Below are 23,344 nucleotides of genomic sequence, written 5' to 3' on the forward strand. Positions count from 1 at the left end.
TCTGATACACCTGTGCTTTTTTACTAGGATGTCTTTTTCCATTTAGGTCCTGGACACTTGGCCTTCAAAACCAATGATATATTTTTCTCCAAGGGTTTTTTTTTTGTTTCTTTTTTTGTTTCAATGTTACCTGCTAGGAGTCGCTTCCCCCTCTTTTTGCATTAAGATATTTGATGGATTGCGCACTATCAATATTTTCTTTAGGGGATCCCCTACATCTTTCCATCTGGCCTAGACATGGTGGCACACCTGTGTGTTCTGGTCAATTTTAAATAGATTTACATATATATGTGTTTGTATTTTGGTCATTAATAAAATTTGTACTTTGATATATAATTTATTTCCTCCTGCTTCCTTAGTCTTACATTATTTATGATGACTATTATCTGAGAAATAGAACATTTTATCATATTTTCTATTTTAGTTACAGTTACAAATTCATTAGGAGTCGGTGCATTTTTTCCTGACTCCGACTCCAGGAACCCAAAATTGCTCCGACTCCGACACCACGACTCCGACTCCACAGCCCTGCCCAGTACAGACCCCTGTGGGACCCCACTGCTAACAGTCACCCAATTTGAGTATGATCTATTGACCACAACTCTTTGTTTTCTGTCCATTACCCAGTTCCCTATCCATGCACACAGACTCTTCCCCAGTCCTTGCATCCTCATCTTTTGCACCAGACTTTTGTAGGGAACAGTGTCGAAGGCCTTTGCAACGTCCAAGTAGATCACATCTACAGCATTCCCAATATCCACATTAGCGTTCACTACATCATAAAAGCTGAGCATGTTAGTCAAACAGGACCTGTCATTAGTAAACCCATGCTGAGAAATAAGATTAGTTTCTACTATGAAGTCATGTATAGTATCTCTAGTAACCCCTTAAATAGTTTGCATACAACTGATGTTAAGCTTACAGGTCTATAATTTTCTGGATCTGATTGTTTGCCCTTCTTAAATAATGGGAAAACGTGGGCTATACGCCAATCCACTGGGACTCTGCCAGTTGAAAGAGAGTCACAGAAGATAAGATAAAGGGGTTTATCTATAACTGAACTTAATTCCCTTAGGAGCCAAGAATGCATGCCATCCGGGCCAGGAGCCTTGTCTATTTTTAATTTATTTAGTCTTGCCTTCACTTCTTCCGGTGTTAAATATTTAATATTACAATTGGAAATTGGGCCTCTGCATCTGTAATTTGCAACAGTGATGTTTCCCTTGTGAAGACAGAAGCAAAGAAAGAATTTAATAACTCTGCCTTACCTTGGTCATCCACCATTGAGTTCCCACCCTCATCCTTTAGGAGTCTAATACAGTCAACCTTTCTTTTTGTAGAGTTGATGTACTTGTAAAACTTCTTTGGGTTAGAGTTGATATTTCTAGTGATTTGATTTTCAGCTTTAATCTTTGTCAGCCTAATTTCTTTTTTTACAACTTGTATTGCACTCCTTATAATTGCTTAATGCAGCCTCGGTTCTCTCCTGTTTTAGGACCTTATAGGCATTCTTTTTCGACTTCATTTTATCTCTAACCTTTCTATTCATCGATAGAGGCCTTTGTTTTTATTCCTAGACGTTTTGTTTCCATATGAGATACACATACTACAATATTGATTGAGAATAAGTTTAAAAGCTTGCCAGCCTCTGTTGCTATGTAGTGTCCCCCCAAGCCCCCCTGCGCTTTGCTACACCCCCATAAATTACAGCTGCGCTTTCGACACGCAGCGGGCTGTGTTTACCTATGTAGTGTCACGCTGATTGGAGGGAAGGGACGCGGGCGGGGACCGGAGCTATACAGGAGGCGGGGGGAGCGGCGAGAGTGACACTACATAGGTAAACACAGCATGCTGCGACGCGCTGCATGTCGACAGCCTGGCTGTGATTTATGGGGGCATAGCAGAGCGCAGAGGGGGGGGGGGGCCTGGGGGGCCACTACATAGCAACAAAGGCTGGGCTGTATAGGCAGACCCAGCCTCTGTGTGCGGATATCATTCTTAGAATTCGGGTTCTCTTTAAGTGTCCTCCCCTTGTAGTACATTATCCCAGTTCACCAAACTTAGTGCCTGCCTGAGTTGATTGAACTTTGCTTTTCTAAAATTCCTAGTTTTAGTGGTCCTGCTTCCCTGCGGCCCTTCAATCACCAGATAAAACGTTATCATGTTGTGATCACTATTTCCCAAATGTTCTTGGGGAACGTTCATCTAACTGAGGATTACAGTTAGAATATAACAGTAATTTTCTGCCCTGTTAGGCAAAGTCAGAGTCCAGTTCTTATAGGATTGGTTCTCATGAAACTATGTCAGACAACTAAAACTCCATCAATGGTAAAAATTTAAGCGAACAATCATATTTTCAATAAGATCATTCAAATTTAAACATAAGATCGCATTTAGTCAATACACACCACTAAAGAATCCAACCTACAATCATCTCTCGATGCAGTTATGATCATATCTATTACAAAATCAGCCAAACAGAAGGATAATTTCTTTAAAAGGAACTCGAGGTGTGAAACCTAATAAAGCTAATCTGGTCAGATTTGTCATATACATCTGATCTGCATCCTTATTCAGGGTCTATGGATTAAAGTATTAGAGGCAGAGGATCAGCAGACAGCCAGGCAATGTGCATTATTTAAAAGGAAATAAACATGTCAGCCTCCATATGCCTCTCACCTCTCGTTCCCTTTAAGAAAACGATTCATAATGTAATCACGTCTGAAGAAGTCACATAGGTCGTGATGAAACATGTCACGTGAGGCGCTGCTTCACCCGGACATTCAGTCTGCGTATCATCTCCACCACTCTTCCTTCCCCTGCCACATGGTACGCGTTGTGACTCGTCTCCATGTACGCACAGTGTTAAGACTTCACACGAGATATCCGCTGACCAGAAGGGCCTGTTTGGAGATGCCGCGGTCCGTTCTAGCTTCACCTGGTGGACTGACGACGCTGTCCTGGTCACGTGAGTGAATCCTCCATACATGGGACAGTTGTGGCAGGGGTTGAGGTTTGACACAACACATAGTAACTGTAATGAGGGTGTACACATATTATTGTAGAGGCGTGTATTTATAATATACACATGGGATTGATTGAGTGCATATCTGCGGACTTTCCTAGGAATTGCTGGATATCGTGGTTAGTTCTGGGCCTGAAGAATTAAGTATGCATACATTTTGATTACAATAGAAGTGCACTCCGATCAGGACGTTGTTCTCCCAGATACCTGTCGGTCCCACAGTGTTTTTATGGGAGGGTATATGTGTGTTTACAGTCCTTGTTTGTCTATTTGCCATTTTGCTATGGTTATTATTGCCAATAAAAATTCATACTATGTTTTTGCATACCAGCTCTGAGCTCCCCACACTTTTTTGAGTGTTGATAATGTGATCATTCAAGATCGATAGGGCCCATCAGCTTCTGTGTTTTCATGCAATACGATCTGATTAATCTGATTGAAAATACGATTGTTCACTAAAAAGTGTACCGTTAATGGGCACCTTAACAATTCTCCAAGATCACTGTAAGGCAGTCAGCTCCTTTAATGTTTATGTGCTTAAAACACCCAAGCTGCCGGCTAGGTATACTTTATGTTAACTGTGACATAAATGTGTACAAAGGATTGCAAAGTCAACAGAAAACCGCCTGATATAGAAATTGCCATTTAAAGGGACTCCGAGCAGTGCAGAAACTATGGAAAGATGCATATCATTTTAAAGCTCTCTTTCTCCTCTTTCCAATGATATATAAACCGCCGCCCTACGCCTTTTAGTTTTCGCTATTGAAATTGCCGTGGCCGCGATTTCGATCACGAAAATAGAGAAAACTAAAAGACATAGGGCGACGATTTAGGGGTCGTCAGAAAGAGGAGAAAGAGAGCTTTAAAATGATATCCAACTTTCCATAGTTACATTGTATTACACAGGGCGACTTTTTCTCAAAGTCAGCAGCTGCATTCAGCAGAATGGAGCTGCTGACTTTAGAAAAAAGTCGCCCTGTGTAATACAAGTAACTATGGAAAGTTGGATATCATTTTAAAGCTCTATTTCTCCTTTTTCTGACGACACCTAAATCGTCTCCCTACGCCTTTTAGTTTTCTCTGGTTTCATGATCGAAATCGCAGCCGCGACAATTTCAATCGCGAAAATAGCGAAAACTAAAAGGTGTAGGACGGCGGTTTATATATCATTGGAAAGAGGAGAAAGAGAGCTTTAAAATGATATGCATCTTTCCATAGTTTCTGCACTGCTCGGAGTCCCTTTAAGATTGTGCATTTCTTACACATGCAATTAATTACACATTTCTTAGATGAATGTTGTATTTAAATTGATAAGCAATACCTTCTGCAGGTGATTGAAGTCGGTACCCAGTTAATTCACACCACCCCACAGGGTAGATATCAGGAGATTCGCAATCCACCCACTGGTCGTAGTCATCACCCCAGCCATCAAAATGGATACGGAGTAGACGATGCACAACACGTTTCACAGCAGCGACACAAACTAAGCTTGGTTCCATCAAATCTACTGCCTCCAGTTTCATACCTGGTTCAAATCCATGATTAGAACATTCCTGACAGAGAGAAAAAAAATCCAAATGTTAAAGGTTATTCAAATCACTAATAGATGAGACAATGCTCACTTCCAGATTAGGATATACTGCTGCAGCTGCAAATAAGGGTAAAGTTTTACTTGCATCAGACTGGTCATTATTAGACCATGCCTCTCAGTTCATAATAAAATATAAACCATCTACCTGGGGTATCTGTACCACCAGATTATTTACTGTACAACAGGCAATACAGCATCAACAAGAAACAAGCTTCACATAACTGCCTACTCACAGATCTGCTCAAGACTTGGTTTTATGGTGATGCCGACTGCCTGTATGAACTGCAATTTGCGGCTACTCAAAGTACAAGGAATTTGCATTTGTCCAATGCAATTTTAATATTAATATTTTGTTGTTTGTTTTGGGTGTGTGCGTGCGTGGGGTGATCATGCCAGTGATAATAAGGCAAGTGAAAACTTGTCACTACACATTGATTGGTATTTTAAGTGTTAATTCATAAGAAGCTTGCCTTATTAGCTTGTTGTGATACATTTTCATGAGAGTGAGTGATTTTTTTTTATCACTCCAGTCCAGTCCTTAAAGAGAACCTGAACTAAAAAGTAAGTCAAAATAAACATAAACACGTCATACTTACCTCCCGTGTAGTCTACTCCTCAATCTCTTTCTCCTCTCCTGCGTCCTGCGTATGGCCATTACCCCATAACCGCTTCTTGGTCAGCATACTGTTAAACTGTAATATCGCCATAGGGAAACATGGACATTACCTTGCACATTTAATTGTAACTGACAGCAGCTGATATTTAACTGACAGCAAGTGATATATTTCAGTTCTGACAAACTATTATCAGAACTGGAAGGGATCACTGTAAGAAGAAAATGTTGAGCTTCTGAGAGGAACTGATGGCGAGGTAAGTATGTAATATTCATTTGCAGCTATGTCATGTGTTTATTTTAGATAATTTTACTCAGTTCAGGTTCCCTTTAAAACAAACCTGTAAGCAAACTTAAAGTCACATACCTCAGTAGAAGAAATGTTGGGCATTAGAGTGAGCGTTCAGGGTTAGAGGAGATTGCTCATTGCTGGAGGCGCTTGAAGCAGGTGAGAGAAGTGCTACTTCCGATGCCCGATACTCTGCACTGCAGTACAACCCGGTCTGGGGAAGTGCAGGAGGGGAACAGGGACAGAAACTGGCATAAGGGGACAGAAGGAGGCACAAAGAGGGACAGAAAGGAGCACAATGGGACAGAAAGGAGCACAATGGGACAGAAGGAGGCACAAAGGGACAGAAAGGGGCACAGGGAGACAGAAGGATGCAGAGAGGGGAAGGAGGCACACAGGGGGATAGAAACTGGCACAAGTGGACAGAATGAGGCACAAAGAGACACAGTGGAGGCACAAGGGGACACTGAGGGAACAGGGGGACAGAGGTGGCACAGAGGAGGACACTGGAGGTACAGGGGATCAGAGGTGACACAGAGGGGGATACTGAATGCATGGAGGGCACAGAGGACATAGATAGCACAGTGTTTCAACTTATGGACAGATTCAGGTTGAGAATGAACCTATCGTCCTTATCTCGCTTATTAACTGGGGACTACCTGTATATTTTTAATTCTATGTTATTGTTGAAGACTTTAGTGGAAAATGGCATTTTAATAACAAATTGGTGATTACATTAGCACAATGTGAAAATTACATCATGAGACCATTTCCCACAAAGCGCGCTTCTGAGATTCTGTGTGTAGCGGCAGCAGCCCAGGATTAAGTACTTATGAGATGGCATCACGTGCCGAGTAACATCAACCAGCGCCATGTAGGGTCATAGAACTGGATCGGGCTGGGAGCCAAGGACAAATGGACCCGTGGTGGAGTGCATGTGAGGGGCGGACCTTCATTCTGAACAGGTACAGTAGCAATAAAAAGTATGTGAACCCTTTGGAATTATATGGATTTCTGCACATATTGGTCATAAAATGTGATCTGATCTTCATCTAAGTCACAACAATAGACAATCACAGTCTACTTAAACTAACACGACACACATAATTAAATGTTTCCATGTTTTTATTAAACACACCATGTAAACATTCACAGTGCAGGTGGAAAAGGTATGTGAACCCTTGGATTTAATAACTGGTTGAACCTCCTTTGGCAGCAATAACTTCAACCAAACGTTTCCTGTAGTTGCAGATCAGATATGCACAATGGTCAGGAGTAATTTTTGACCATTCCCCTACAGAACTGTTTCAGTTCAGCAATATTCTTTTGATGTCTGGTATAAATCACTTTCTTGAGGTAATGCCATAGCATCTCAATCGGGTTGACGCCAAGATTCTGACTGGGGCACTCCAGAAGGCGTATTTTCTTCTGTTTAAACCATTCTGTTGTTGATTTACTTCTATGCTTTGGGTCGTTGTCCTGTTGCAACACCCATCTTCTGCTGAGCTTCAGGTGGTGGACAGATGGCCTTACGTTCTCCTGCAAAATGTCTTGATAAACTTGGGAATTCATTTTTCCTTTGATGATAGCAATTCGTCCATGTCCTGATGCAGCAAAGCAGCCCCAAACCATGATGCCCCCCACCACACTTCACAGTTGGGATGAGGCTTTGACGTTGGTGTGCTGTGCCTCTTTTTCTCCACATAGTGCTGTGTGTTTCTTCCAAACAACTTTGGTTTCATCTGTCCACAGAATATTTTGCCATACTGCTGTGGAGCATCCAGGTGCTCTTTTTCAAAATGTAAACGTACAGCAATGTTTTTGTGGACAGCAGTGGCTTCCTCTGCGGTATACTCCCATGAGCTCTATTCTTGTTTAGTGTTTTACAGATCATAGATTCACTAGCAGGGATGTTGGCATATACCAGAGACTTTTGTAAGTCTTTAGCCGACACTCTAGGATTCTTCTTCACCTCATTAAGCATTCTGCACTGTGCTTTTATAGTCATCTTTAAAGAGAATCTGTATTGTTAAAATCGCTCAAAAGTAAACATACCAGTGCGTTAGGGGACATCTCCTATTACCCTCTGTCACAATTTCGCCGCTCCTCGACGCATTAAAAGTGGTTAAAAACAGTTTTTAAAAGTTTGTTTGTAAACAAACAAAATGGCCACCAAAACAGGAAGTAGGTTGATGTACAGTATGTCCACACATAGAAAATACATCCATACACAAGCAGGCTGTATACAGCATTCCTTTTGAATCTCAAGAGATCATTTGTGTGTTTCTTGTCCCTGTTCTCATGCACTGAAGTTTCAGGCTGCTCTTTTCTTCCTGCAAACAGCTTTGCCCTTGTCTGTAATTCTTCAGTATGTGAAAGCCCAGCCAGCTCAGAGGACGATTTATCCAGCTTGTAAAAGATAAGAGAGAAGAGAGAAGCTGCTCTAATCTAAATAATACACAGGCAGTGTGCAGAGAGGGGGGAGTTCATAGCAGAACCACAACACTGAAGAACTTGGCAGCCTTCCAGACACAGGCCGACAAGTCTGACAGGGGAAAGATACATTGATTTATTACAGAGACAGTGATAGTATAAAGTGCTGCAGTTAGCCAGAACACATTAGAATAGCTTTTGGAACTTGTAGAATGATAAAAAACAGGATGCAATTTTTGTTACGGAGTCTCTTTAAAGAGAGTCTGAAGCGAGAATAAATCTCGCTTCAGACCTCATAAATAGCAGGGGCATGTGTGCCCCTGCTAAAACGCCGCTATAGCGCGGCTTAACGGGGGTCCCTTCACCCCTAAATCCCCCTCGATACACCGGGGGAGCGCTTCCTGGTTGGGGCAGGGCTAACCGCCGCAGCCCTGCCCCACGCGCGTCTGTCAGCGCGTATCTCCGCCCCTCTCAGTCTTCCTTCACTGAGAGGGGCGGGGGAGAGGCGGCGATGCGCCGCTGACAGACGCGACTGGAGGCAGGGCTGCAGCCGTTAGCCCTGCCTCCAGGAAGAGACAGCCAGCGACTTTTTCACGACACACTTTTGCGGGGGGTGGGTTGGGGGTGAAGGGACCCCCGTTTAGCCGCGGGATAGCGGCGTTTTAGCAGGGGCACACGTGCCCCTGCTATTTATGAGCTCTGAAGCGAGATTTATTCTCGCTTCAGAGTCTCTTTAAAGGACGGCCACTCCTAGGGAGAGTAGCATCAGCGTTGAACTTTCTCCATTTATAGACAATTTGTCTTACTGTGGACTGATAAACAGCAAGGCTTTTGGATATACTTTTATAACCCTTTCCAGTTTTATGAAAGTCAACAATTCTTAATCGTAGGTCTTCCAAGAGCTCTTTTGTGCGAGGCATCATTCAATGCTCTTGGGCATTGCTTCTTGGGAAGAGCAAACCCAAAACTGGTGTGTGTTTTTATAGGGCAGGGCAGCTGTAACCAACATCTCCAATCTAATCTCATTGATTGGACTCCAGCTGGCTGGCAGCATACTCCAATTAGCTCTTGGAGATGTCATTAGTGTAATGCTGGGCATACACGGCTCGATTTTGCCTTTCGATTCTCCCGCCTGATTGATTCCCCGCTCGATTCCACAGGCGATTGTCCTATCCTCCGCTTGTTTTTCTTATCTTATTCCATTGTCCTCAATGCGGAATTGAGTGCGGAAACGATCGGGCAGGAGATCGGACATGTTGGAAATTATCTATCGAGTCATCTAAATGGCTCAGAATTGAGCTGTGTATTCCCAGCATAAGGGTTCACATACTTTTTCCACTTGCACTGTGAATGTTTACATGGTGTGTTAAATAAAAACATGGAAACATTTAATTATTTATGTGTTATTAGTTTAAGCAGACTGTGATTGTCTATTGTTGTGACTAAGATGAAGATCAGATCACATTTTATGACCAATTTGTGCAGATATCCATATAATTCAAAAGAGTTTACATACTTTTTATTGCTACTGTATATCAGTGACTAGGCTAGCTCCTCGCCCACACTCCTAGCAGTTACAGTACATCAAACTGCATTCATTAGAAAATCCACAGGTAAGTGTGTATTGCACAATACTGTCTAACGGGTGATCCTAGCCACTTAAACCGAACTGGTAAAATTATAGTGTGAGAGTGTGTCCAAGAAAGAAACAGGGAGGGAAGCATGGGAAGAACAAAAGAGAGGGGAACAGGAGAAGGAATGGGGGGCTCTTTGTTGTGGGAAAAGTGGTGTTGTGGGACCCGCATTTGCAAAGCCAACTGGGCACAATGTGCGAAAATGTATGCAGTTTGTACTGAGCATTATTCTAATTTAAATTCTACTCGAAATACATTTTCAACCGGTTTCCATTATGTATAGAACATTTTCTTATCTGCATTTTGAGGAGAGACTGAACCCTTCGAAAATGACCCTTTTTTAGCCAGTCCTGTTAAGCATTAATGGGTTAGCTGAAATGCCGATATCCCGCGGCAAAACAAGGCTTTAATCACCCCGAAATGCCCATGGCAAATTGCGGAGCTCCTTCCTGTTGGAGGCAGAACTTTGAGCTGCAGCTCTGCCTCCATTCGTGTCTATCTCCCGTTTTGCGGTAATTAGTTGTAGACCGGGCTATTATGGCATGCAAAAGCAAATGCAAATTTGCATGAGCATTGCCTCGTGATCAAGCCAATTAGGCCAAATTTGCAAAGCCATATAGATCAGGTTTTAACTTGGTGTTTGATGCACACATTCCTCTGTTGCTGTGCAATTGCGCAATTCAACTGTTCAAGTCTGATTAGCCCAATCATGCAACTCGATTGGCCCAATCTGATTTGTCCAATCTAATTGATCCAATCGAGCAATCTGAGGTGGCGAACAATGTCTTGAGAGATGGCACGAGCACTCCAGCCCCATGCAGCATAGCGTGTGCCACTAGCTAGTATATAAATATTTCAAGGATTTTTATACTGTATTAACCAGTTCACCCCCAAGGGTTTTTACTCTAACGGACCAGAGCAATTTTCACTTGTCAGTGCTCCTCCCTTTTATTCCCTAATAACTTTATTACTACTTATCACAAGAAAATGATCTATACCTCGTTTTTTTCGCCACTAATTAGGCTTTCTGTGGGTAGTACATTTTGCTAAGAATTTTTTTATTCTAAATGCGTTTTAATGGGAAAAAAAACAAAAAAATTAAAAAAAATCATTATTTCTCAGTTTTCAGCCATTATAGTTTTAAAATTAAACATTCTCCTGTGGATAAAACAAACACATTTTATTTGCCCAGCTGTCCTGTTTATTAAACCATTTAAATTATGTCCCTATCACAATGTATGGCGACAATATATTATTTTGAAATCTAGGTGTTATTTTTCTGGGTTGTTTTTTTTGCCCCTATATAATAAATTAAAATCATTTTCCCCCATAAAATATAGATTAAAAAAGCTGAGTCCCTAAGGCAACTATTTATTTATTTATTTTAAGCTGATTTTTTTTTTTACACAAGTGTTTTTTTTAGGGGGGGGGGGGGGGGGGCAGAGGGTTGTAAGTGTAATTTTATTAATGTTATTAATAGTGTGTATGTACTTGCATATGTATGTGCTTTGTATGTGTAATATACTTTTTGGCCACAAGATGGCGCTAGTGAACACTATTTTACTCTTTATTAAACTTTAACAGTTTCCTGTTTTATGAATGGACGCTGCCGCTGTTCGCTGTCGCGTCCATTTACTCCAGGCAGTGTGATTGGGTAGAGGACCTCTCGGTCCTTTTCCCCAATCGCCCAGCACGGGAACCCGACGGAAACGGCGGCGGTAGTGGCGCGCACACGTGCGGAGCGGCGGCGGGAACGCGCAACGTATTAAAACGTCGTGTTGCCATTAACAGGCAAAAGCATGACGTTTTAATACGCTAGGTTGCCGGTAAATGGTTAAAAAACATCTGTTGTGCACCATGAAAGGAGTGTGTTTGCTGAAATCCAGTTTTATGAAAGAATGACCACTGAATACAGCTGTACCATAAGTAAATGTATTTTTTACAAGTAAAGAATGTAGCAGTATTCATTAGCTATCCCTTTAGCCAAATAAGAGTGGCCAGTGAGAGGACTGGAGACTACCTTACCATGGCTATAAGAAGCAGCAGTGGTAAGTGGCTGGAGAGAAGCTTGCCTGGAGCATCAGCTCCTCTACTTTCTCACTGAAATGAAGACTTTTTGGCCTCAATTCACCAGAGAGGATTTACTAAGAGAAAAAAGGTAGGTAGTTTATCTCATGAGGTATTTTAACACTCTGGAGTCAATTCACCAGTGTGAGAGGACAGAGAGAAAAGTGTTCGATAGCAGGGGATAATGGAGAGATATGCATGAGGAAAGTGTGAGAAAGCAGAGAGTTAGGTAATCAGTATTAATAGGGGTCAATTCACCAGAGGTTATCAACCTATTTATCTCTTGGGAGGTAATTTACATCCTGTGATATCTCCAAATAGCAATTCTCCAGAAGTATAGGGGAAAATATCGACAGAGAGAAATGCAAGAGATAAATGTGAGATAAGTATGAGATAAATAAGTGATAGTTAGTAGTTAGTTTTTCTCCAAATCACAATTCACCAGGGAAGAAAGGGGGTGTGGCCATTCGTTATTTTTTCATCTCTTTATCCCCTGAATGAACCTGGAGATATCGTGGTTTTCACACAGCAGCTGCTGCTGTGGAAGATGGAGCCTTTTGAGCTTACTCTGTTAGGCCTGGTGCACACCAAAAACCGCTAGCAGATCCGCAAAATGCTAGCAGATTTTGAAACGCTTTTTCTTATTTTTCTGTAGCGTTTCAGCTAGCATTTTGCGGTTTTGTGAAGCGTTTTTGGTGTAGTAGATTTCATGTATTGTTACAGTAAAGCTGTTACTGAACAGCTACTGTAACAAAATCCGCCTGGCAAACCACTCTGAAGTGCCGTTTTTTAGAGCGGTTTGCGTTTTTTCCTATACTTAACATTGAGGCAGAAACGCCTCCGCAATCCAAAATCTGCAGCAGCCCGGGAGTATGCGTTTCTGCAAAACGCCTCCCGCTCTGGTGTGCACCAGCCCATTGAAATACATTACCCAAGCGTATCCGCAGCCGCAAGCGGATCGCAAAACGCAGCCGAACCGCTCTGGTGTGCACTAGGCCTTAGCGCTTGCTTCTATTATGAGGAGACGAAGGCGCAGGAGGAGGTTCTGTTTAATCGCCCCTCGTATTTTTCGTGAGAGAACAGTTCTTGATAATTTTACTGAGACAGAGGTGGTGAAGAAGTAAAGAACTCACTCGTGATATGATTTATGATATGATCCGGCAGTAAAAGGTGGGAATACTCTGGTCAGGTAGTGGTAAAACTACGCCTCCTACCCACAATGCTTCACTTTCAAGCTTACAGAGAGGAAAAGTATCCCATGTAAATCATTAATACCGATTACCTAACTCTCTGCTTTCTCACACTTTCCTCATGCATATCTCTCCATTATCCCCTGCTATCGAACACTTTTCTCTCTGTCCACTCACACTGGTGAATTGACTCCAGGGTGTTAAAATACCTCATGAGATAAACTACCTACCTTTTTTCTCTTAGTAAATCCTCTCTGGTGAATTGACGCCATTAATGATTTACATGGGATACTTTTCCTCTCTGTAAGCTTGAAAGTGAAGCATTGTGGGTAGGAGGCGTAGTTTTACCACTACCTGACCAGAGTATTCCCGCCTTTTACTGCCGGACCATATCATAAATCATATCACGAGTGAGTCTGAACTTCTTCACCACCTCTAGAACTGTTCTCTCACGAAAAATACGAGGGGCGATTAAACAGAACCTCCTCCTGCGCCTTCGTCTCCTCATAATAGAAGCAAGCTCTAAGGCCTAGTGCACACCAGAGCGGTTCGGCTGCGTTTTGCGATCAGCTTGTGGCTGCGGATACGCTTGGGTAATGTATTTCAATGGGCTGGTGCACACCAGAGCGGGAGGCGTTTTGCAGAAACGCATACTCCCGGGCTGCTGCAGATTTTGGATTGCGGAGGCGTTTCTGCCTCAATGTTAAGTATAGGAAAAACGCAAACCGCTCTTCAGAGCGGTTTGCCAGGCGGTTTTTGTTACAGTAGCTGTTCAGTAACAGCTTTACTGTAACAATACATGAAATCTACTACACCAAAAAACGCTTCACAAAACCGCAAAATGCTAGCTGAAACGCTACAGAAAAATAAGCGTTTCAAAATCTGCTAGCATTTTGCGGATCTGCTAGCGGTTTTTGGTGTGCACCAGGCCTAACAGAGTAAGCTCAAAAGGCTCCATCTTCCACAGCAGCAGCTGCTGTGTGAAAACCACGATATCTCCAGGTTCATTCAGGGGATAAAGAGATGAAAAAATAACGAATGGCCACACCCCCTTTCTTCCCTGGTGAATTGTGATTTGGAGAAAAACTAACTACTAACTATCACTTATTTATCTCATACTTATCTCACATTTATCTCTTGCATTTCTCTCTGTCGATATTTTCCCCTATACTTCTGGAGAATTGCTATTTGGAGATATCACAGGAGGTAAATTACCTCCCAAGAGATAAATAGGTTGGTAACCTCTGGTGAATTGACGCCTTTGCCACCTAATGGCAGATCTGCTCCAGCAAGAGCCTGCAAAACAGGACTTTAAAACTTTATAGAAATCAAGCTGTGAAACTTAGTTTATGAAAGTACAAAAATGTATATAAGCAGACTTACTGCCTATCTGTATATATATTATTGTAAATAGTCATAAAAATGCAACTTACAGTGCTGAATAACAATGCAGGTGCTGCTTTGGAATTAGTTTTCTTCAAATAGCTTTCCCAGGAAAAATTATCTTTGGTATAACCTGAAAAGATACACGTGATGGCGCTTAGGAAAAAACATATATGAATGTAGGATAGGTTTTTCATGTTGCTTGGAGCATACCTGTCCAGTTTCTCTGCATTTGTAATCTGAAAGTATAGCCTGCATGCAAAAGTTTTTTATGCACACTTCCCTAAGAGCACCTAAGTGCAAGTTAATATCTGAGGCTTCCTGAGATTACTACTTGCTGGGTCATCAGCAGGGGTGTAGCAATAGGGGTTGCATAGGTTGCGACCGCATCAGGGCCCTTGGGCCAGAGGGGCCCCGAAGGGCCCTCCCTCAACTGCAATATTATCTCTCTATTGGTGCTGTGCTCATAATAATCACTCCTATAGATACTTTGAATAGTTGTAATCATTAACAAACTGCTCTCCATTCCCTTCTTGCACCTCTGACACTGTAGTTGCCATTGGCAGGTTTTGGTGCGCCGTATCAATTGTTATGTACAGTATAGAGTGCTTGGGGGGCCCCAACGTAAAACTTGCATCGGGGCCCACAGCTCCTTAGCTACGCAACTGATCATCAGTGCTGTTGCTTAAAGAGAGACTGAAGAGAGTATAAAACTCGCTTCAGCTCTTATATTCAGCAGGGGCATGTGTGCCCCTGCTAAAACGCCGCTATCCCGCGGCTGAACGGGGGTCCCTTACCCCCCAAACCCCTTCGTCTACTCACGGGGATCTCTTTCTGTTTCAGGCAGGGCTAAAGCACGCAGCCCTGCTTCACACGCGTCTATCAGCGTGTATCTCCGCCTCTCCCCCGCCCCTCTCAGTCTTCCTTCACTGAGAGGGGCGGAGGATAGGCGGCGATGCGCCGCTGATAGACGGCGCTGAGAGGCAGGGCTGCAGCCGTTAGCCCGCCTCAACGACAAGTTGGTCGTAGATTTTGCAAGGGGGGATTTGGGGGGTAAGGGACCCCTGTTCAGCCGCGGGATAGCGGCGTTTTAGCAGGGGCACACATGCCCCTGCTGAATATAAGCTCTGAAGCGAGATTTATTCTCGCTTCAGAGTCTCTTTAAGATGGTGAGGCCTAACGCTAGAGGTCCATAGCAGATGAGAGGCAATGTGGGGATGGCAGAAGGAACCACCCTGCGAGGCAGAAGAAGGGAAAGTAGGAGGAGCCATGTAGTAAGAACACCAACCAAACGGAGCATAAAACAAACCACACACCGCAGAGCAGCAACCACATGCAGAGCTGGATTTACAACTCAGGAGCCTGTAGGCACAGGCGTTCTGGTGCCCTAAACCCCGCCCCTCACCTCGGGCCACAGCCCCATATTAGGTAGGCATCCCTCCTCCCCTATTTGGTAACCCCATTAATCTAGGTAGATGTGTCCCCACCCCAAGTATAGGGAGCCATATTTTCCCCCACTTCAGTATTAAGTAGCCCTCCAAATGGGTAGGGGGAGAGGGAGTCGTCTCTCCTACATAAGGAGTCTGTAGGCATGTGCCTAGAATGCCTTATGGTAAATGCAGCCCTGACCACATGGTTGCGTTTGGTGACTTTTAGTGTGAAATAGCCCTAAGATGCCTGGCAGTGCAGACCAAAGTTGTATTCAGTTTATCTATATTAGGGTTTCAGGCATAAATTGCATCTTATTTGTATTCAAGGTATGTATTTAAGTCCCTGGGGGATGCTGCACAACTATGCTGGTTTCATTTCAGTTTCAGCCTGATTAGGAGAACTGCCAATTTTTTGCTGTTCAAAGTTTTATGGAGTCCACAAAGAATGTGGAAAAGAATAAAGGTAACTTAAAGTACACCTGAATTGGGCATAAAATAATGAATGAAGTCCATGGTGGGTTATATTACTTCCTCCTGAGTCTCCAGTTGCTGCTTGTTTTCCTCAGGGTCCTTCCTATTCTCTGTGCCCAATCCTTTTATCCCTCCAGCTTGCATCTGAGCGGCAAAGTGCGATTCTGAACTGCACATGTGCGAGTTACAAATTGCACATGCGTAGTGAAAGAAAGCGCTTGTGGATGAGCACTTACTTTTGCAGTTCTAAATTGCGCCGCTTGGGGGAAACTTACATAAAAGTATTAGTCGAAGAGATCTGGTCGAATACTCGGGAGGACCAGGGACGAGGAATGGGAGAGCCCCAAGAACAAAGAGCAACATCTAGACACTCAGGAGGAGGTATTCTAGCCCACCATGGACTTCATTCAAATGTTTTCCCCCAAACTCAGGGATTCTTTCAGGTACCTTTATTCGATTCCAAATTGTTTGTGAGTGACCATTGAGACCCCGTAGAACTTAAGCCTGCACTAAGTTCAACACAATCGCTGTAAAAATTCTACATGCAAACATGTACAACCCTGAGTTTACTCCGAGCTTGACGAAGATCTGACCTGGCTGACTGGCCATAAACGTACTAAATATGTCAACTTCTTGCAGAACAGCAAGCTAATTCCGCTTCCCTCCTTGATCAGCCAACATTGCCTTACACCTCACCAAACCCTCTATCTCCATCAAATCTATCATTATTGGTCCTCTCTAGGTACCCCCCCCCCCGCACCTGACTCAACATCAACTTACAGTGAGATGCAAAAGTTTGGGCAACCTTGTTAATTGTTATAATCTTCCTGTATAAATCATTGGTTGTTACGATAAAAAATGTCAGTTAAATATATCATTTAGTCTATCAGATCAAATAATCTTCCACCAATTCTAGCCCGTGCAGCATCCTACTTGGTATCACCAACTTCTTGTGCTCCACCACCCTAAGGGGCTGCTCTCACCTTTTATAATGGCTGCCTAGACCCCACAGACAGCTCAAATAGCATGAGATTCCATATGGCAATTTTCAACTCCCTTGTGTTCTCCACTTCACACTCATAGCAGGACCAATCAATTAAAAGACAAAATAAAATATAATATAATTGCGTAGGCTGCTTTTACTCTAACGCATGGGGGAAACCACTACCCAGGAAGTATCACCGTGCTTCTTCTAGGGATCACCCAAAAAACACACAGTGTGTCCCCAACACCTGTCAGGACCATGTTCACCTGAAAGCAAGGCTGCCCAAATCACAGACAGCTCCACAGCATATGTTTGCATGATCCCTTTACTTCCTCTACATATGCTGTGGAGCGGTCTGTGGGGTCTAGGCAGCCATTATAAAAGGTGAGAGCAGCCCCTTAGGGTGGTGGAGCACAAGAAGTTGGTGATACCAAGTAGGATGCTGCACGGGCTAGAATTGGTGGAAGATTATTTGATCTGACAGTCTATGCGATGAGGATAGTTTTTTTCTGTTTTATGCCTCCCTTCTGAGGTTGCCGGACGGAAAGACTGAAGCAGAGTGTACCTCGCAGATTGCACGGCTGGGACTTTATATGCATTGTAGTGGACTGTGAGGCAGCACAAGGTTTTTTTCTTTTCATTTTATTATATGTTGGTATAACATTGGGACTTTGCAGCATACCCACGGATAATCTTAGGTTGTAATGTGTAGTTGTGGAGCTCGCTGAAAATATCTGTCTGATATACTTCAAATATATCATATAGGAGACACACACAGTAATATTTGAGAAGTGAAATGAAGTTTATTGGATTTACAGAAAGTGTGCAATAATTGTTTAAATAAAATTAGGCACGTGCATACATTTGGGCACCACAAAAAAGAAATGAAATCAATAGTTAGCAGATCCCCCTTTTGCAGAAATTACAGCCTCTAAACGCTTCCTGTAAGTTCCAATGAGTCTGGATTCTGGTTGAAGGTATTTTGGACCATTCATCATTACAAAACATCTCTGGTCATTAAAGGAATAGTATCAAACTTCATCAATTTCTGGCAGTAGCATAAATCAAAATTCAATCAACAGTCTGATGGAACACAGCATATCTTTTTGCTGTGCAGTGTCTTATTTTATTTATTTTACCTTATAGATTGCGTCCCCTGAGAAACTGACGGCGACGGGGAATGGGGCAGCTCATTATATGAGAGGGGATTCCTCTATGAGTGTAGCAGTGCCTATCCTACTTTCCCCACATCATAGCGCATTATTCAGCGCATGACCCGCCTAAGTAGCCTGCTATGAGGAGCGAGAGACAAGACAACCTCTCTCGCTCCTACTCTGCCCAGCCAATCTGCCCCAGGAGGCTTGTGTGTGTCGGGCTCGGGCTGCCGCCGCCGCATCGTCATTGCTGTTTGCTACGGAATGGCAAACACATTAGCTGGAGGAGGGCGTGTCATGAGCCTTCCTCCCCTTCCGCTCCTGCTTCCAATGCTTTCAGGAGCAATGACACGCCCTCCTCCAGCTAATGTGTTTGCCGTTCCGTAGCAAACAGCAATGACGATGCGGCGGCGGCAGCCCGAGCCCGACACACAGAAGCCTCCTGGGGCAGATTGGCTGGGCAGAGTAGGAGCATGAGAGGTTTTCGTGTCTCTCGCTCCTCATAGCAGGCTACTTAGGCGGGTCATGCGCTGAATAATGCGCTATGATGTGGGGAAAGTAGGATAGGCACTGCTACACTGTCATAGAGGAATCCCCTCTCATATAATGAGCTGCCCCATTCCCCGTCGCCGTCAGTTTCTCAGGGGACGCAATCTATAAGGTAAAATAAATAAAATAAGACACTGCACAGCAAAAAGATATGCTCTGTTCCATCAGACTGTTGATTGAATTTTGATTTATGCTACTGCCAGAAATTGATGAAGTTTGATAGTATTCCTTTAAACACTTTACCCCCGCCCGTACGAATTTCTCCGTCCCTTTTCCCATCCTTTATCCCCCAGGGACGGAGAAATCCGTACTTTCCGCGCTCCCGCCGCTGCCCGCGCTCCCGCTCGTAAACACGCCGCCCGCCGCTAGTAAACACGCCGCCGCCTGCTCGCCCGGAGATCAATGAATGGGAAAATCCATTCCCGTTCGTTGATCTAAGCCCCGCAATGATCCGCTGCTCTCCGATGGGCAGCGCGATCATTGTGAAAAAAAAAAAAAAACACTCACAGCCTCCTACTACTTCCTGCGAGCGTCGCAATAAACAAAAAGTTACTGTTGCCATCTTGTGGCCAAATAGTAAAACAACATCCTAAGCATTTTTTTACATAGAAATAAATTAGTTATACACAAAAAATTAACTCATTACCTCCCACACTCCCCATTTTTTTTTTTTAATAAAAAAAAAAATTTAAAAATTTACAATTAAAAAAAATACATAAATAGTTACCTTAGGGACTGAACTTTTTAAATATTTATGTCAAGAGGGTATAACACTTACTTTATAAACTATGGGCTTGTAATTAGGGATGGACGCAAAACTGAAAAGAATGCACCTTTATTTCCAAATAAATTTTGGCGCCAAACATTGTGATAGGGACATAATTTAAACGGTTTTATAACCGGGACAAAAGGGCAAATAAATTTCATGGGTTTTAATTACAGTAGCATGCATTATTTAAAAACTATAATGGCCGAAAACTGAAAAATAATTTTTTTCCCACATTTTTCCTATTTTCCCATTAAAACACATTTAGAATAAAATAATTCTTGGCATAATGTCCCACCTAAAGAAAGCCTAATTGGTAGCGGAAAAAACAAGATATAGTTCATTTCATTGCGATAAGCAATGATAAAGTTATAGACGAATGAATGGAAGGAGCGCTGAAAGGTGAAAATTGCTCTGGTGCTCAGGGGGTAAAACCCCTCAGTGGTGAAGTGGTTAAGATTTGATGGCTTCCAAGTATGGACAGCTTTTTTAATTATATTCAGGTCTGGGGACAGAGATGGCCATTCCAGAACGTTGTACTTGTTCCTCTGCATGAATGCCTTAGTGGATTTTGAGCAGTGTTTAAGATCTTTGTTGAAGCATCCAGCCCCGACGCAGCTTCAGCTTTGTCAGCGATTCCTGGACATTGGTCTCCAGAATCTGCTGATACCGAGTGGAATCCATGCGTCCCTCAACTTTGACAAGATTCACAGTCCCTGCACTGACCACACAGCCCCATAGCGTATATGTTATTTGCTATAGCAGCATAGAGGGTGATATAGCGTCTGGGAACGCGGAGAATCACTCGCGTTTCCAGCCTGTCGGCGGCTGTCGTCGAACCCGGAAGTAGCCGCCGGCGGGGACAGGAGGATCGGAGCGAGGCCACCATACAGCTTCAGGGGGCTGAGGGATGCCCCAGGTGAGTAAAAATCATTTTTTTTTTTTCGACTTAAGAATTCCTTTAACTTGAACTGAGCCTGTGGTCTTCCATTTCCTCAATATGTTCCTAACTGTGAAAACAGACAGCTGAAATATCCGAGACAGCTTTCTGTTTCCTTCCCCTAAACCATGATGGTGAACAATCTTTGTCTTTAGGTCATTTGAGAGTGGTTTTGAGATCCCTATGTTGCTACTCTTCAGAGAAAATTAAGAGGAGGGAAACTTACAATTGACCCCCTTAAATACTCTTTCTCATAATTGGACTCACCTGTGTATGTAGGTCAGGGGTCACTGAGCTTACCAAGCCAATTTGAGTTCCAATAATTAGTTCTCAAGGTTTTGGAATCAAGAAAATGACAACAGTGCCCAAATTTATGCACCTGCCTAATTTTATTTAAACAATTATTGTGCACTTTCTGTAAATCCAATAAACTACATTTCACTTCTCAAATATCACTGTGTGTGTCTCCTATATGATATATTTAACTGACATTTATCATCATAACAACCAACCATTTATACAGGAAAATCATGACAATTAACAAGGTTGCCCAAACTTTCGTATCCCACTGTATTTCGAAAGGGGGGTGCTCAGAGTTCTCACTTATGGAATAATTTCCTACCTTGATGGCCTCTCATAGCAGCCCGCCCGGAGCATAATAGGTCTCCAATCTTAGCTAACTGGCAAGGTGAACTGGGCGTCCAACTCGCTGTAGCCAAATGGGGTCATTGCTTCGAGGCCTCAATGAAGGGGAGTGTCATGGACACTGCTATAGTTTACCTGCTGGTAGCATTTGTGTAAACAGCCATGGACTTCTGTTGCCTACCAGCAGGTGGACCCCTATCATGGACACTGCTGCAGTTTGCTTGCGGGTGGCAGCATTTGTGTGAACTGCCATGTACTTCCGCTGCCTACCAGCGGGTGGCCCCCTCTGGTTTTTGGATAGTTTCAGTAGGTTGGTCCACCTGCTCATGGTATTGATAACCTAACAGGTTTGATCTGCCTATTTAAAGAGACACTGAAGCGAAAAAAAATATGATATGATTTGTATGTGTAGTACAGCTAAGAAATAAAACATTAGGAGCAGAGATATAAGTCTAATATTGTTTCTAGTACAGGAAGAGTTAAGAAACTCCAGTTGTTATCTATGCAAAAGAGCCACTGAGCTCCACTACTTTCAAAGTCACAGAGAGCTCTGTCTTCTGAAGCTTATTATCTCAAGTGTCAGTCATTGTATTTTCTTTTTCACTGCAGAGGACAGGTCAAAAGTTCGCTAGCTTTGTAAAATCATTTAGCATGCTGAGTAGTGTGTGTAAACTGCAAATATTAGAGAATGATGCAATGTTATAGAAAAATATATATATATAACTGAAAATAAAAATATGATAATATTTTCTTTGCTACTAATGTTCTAGTAATTATCCATACTACACATACAACTCATTATATTATCATTTTTTTTCCGGTTCAGTGTCTCTTTAAGGCCTCTAGTTGCTCCAGACCAGTATTTAGCTCCTTGTGCCTGGACAACCCTTGTTCTTGATCTTGCTTTTTGTTACTGACCCTTGCCTTTGTCTGCTGATTTTTGTACTGTGAACCTTGTATAATTGTATATATTTTGAGCTTATTTACAGTAGAGATAGTCAGGATTGTATTGTTGCTGGTGTCTGGTATCCAGGCCACTGTCCAGCCTGATGGTATCCAGTCTGATCCCAGGCTGTTGTATCTTGGTTTACCACTCCAGCTTTGCCTCTAAAGACTTTATCAGTTCCAGTTCCCTTTGCACCAGACTCATCTGTTCCACTTTAGCCTGCACTAGACTCGCCTGTTCCAGCCTCGCCAGTTCCAATTTCATGTGCACCAGCTTCATCTGCTCCAGCCCGCCAGTTCCAGTTTCATGTGCGCCAGCTTCAACTGTTTTGGCCTCACCAGTTCCAGTTTCATTTGTACTAGCTTCATCTGTTCCCGTCCAACCTGCACACAAGCTTTCACAGTGTCCAACCACTTCAGAAGAGCTACCACAAACTCCAAGTACTCAGTTTTATCAAATGTGTTCCACCCTTCCCAGGCTTTTTCTATCCACCTTTTGCCAGCACTCATCTTGACAAAAGAATGTAAGGTTGGCTCTGGGGACCCTGGTGGGGGATTGGTAACAACTTTGTGGAGTGTCCGGAGGCGGCTCCTGAAGGGGGGGATTATGTAATGGACACTGCTACGATTTACCTGCAGGTGGCATTTGTGTAAATAGCCATGGACTTCTGCGGCCTACCAGCAGGTGGCCCCTGTCATGGACACTACGTTTGCATGCGGTTGGCAGCATTTGTGTGAAATGCCATGGACTTCTGCTGCCTACCAGCGGGTGGCCCCCTCTGGTTTTTGGACAGTTGTTTCAGTACGCTGGTCCACCTGCTCATGCTATTGATCGCCTGCCAGGATTGATCTACCTATGTAAGGCACTAGTTGCTCCAGAACAGTGCCAGAGTATTCAGCTCCTAGTGTCAGAGTGTCTGGACAACCCTTGTTCCTGATCTATTTTGCCTTCTGCTGCCTTCCTTGCTCTCTTGCCTTTGCATTGCCTCTGTCTGTCAATTTTGTACTGTGAACCTTGTATAATAATTGTACATATTTTTGTGCTTATTTACAGTAGATAGTCAGGATTGTTTTGTTACTGGTGTCCGGTGTGAAGATTGCTGGGATTTGTAGTTCTGTTCAATTTCTGCAGTGTTCTCACTTATATACTGTATGCACAGTATATATCTGTAAATAGTGCACAAGCAATAATAAATATAATTTCACTACTATCTAGGTGCCTGACTTTGTGTAC

The 23,344-nt window shown here is 43.1% G+C and overlaps 1 protein-coding gene across 2 annotated transcripts in view; it reads right to left on the bottom strand.

Moving 5' to 3' along the window:
• The window catches only part of L3MBTL2 (L3MBTL histone methyl-lysine binding protein 2), a 336,131-nt gene that overhangs the window by 13,702 nt on the left and 299,085 nt on the right, over positions 1–23,344 (bottom strand). For both annotated transcript variants that reach the window (XR_011022081.1, XM_068240208.1), the window contains exons 13-14: positions 14,276–14,358; positions 4,347–4,578 (exon numbers count right to left, since the gene is read on the bottom strand). Coding sequence is in view for 1 of the 2 variants with exons in the window: in XM_068240208.1 (XP_068096309.1) it covers positions 4,347–4,578; positions 14,276–14,358 (315 nt within the window). In the remaining variant the exon portion in view is untranslated. The remainder of the gene's footprint in view (positions 1–4,346; positions 4,579–14,275; positions 14,359–23,344) is intronic.

Source organism: Hyperolius riggenbachi, chromosome 6 (assembly GCF_040937935.1).
Source record: "Hyperolius riggenbachi isolate aHypRig1 chromosome 6, aHypRig1.pri, whole genome shotgun sequence".
NCBI lineage: Eukaryota > Metazoa > Chordata > Amphibia > Anura > Hyperoliidae > Hyperolius > Hyperolius riggenbachi.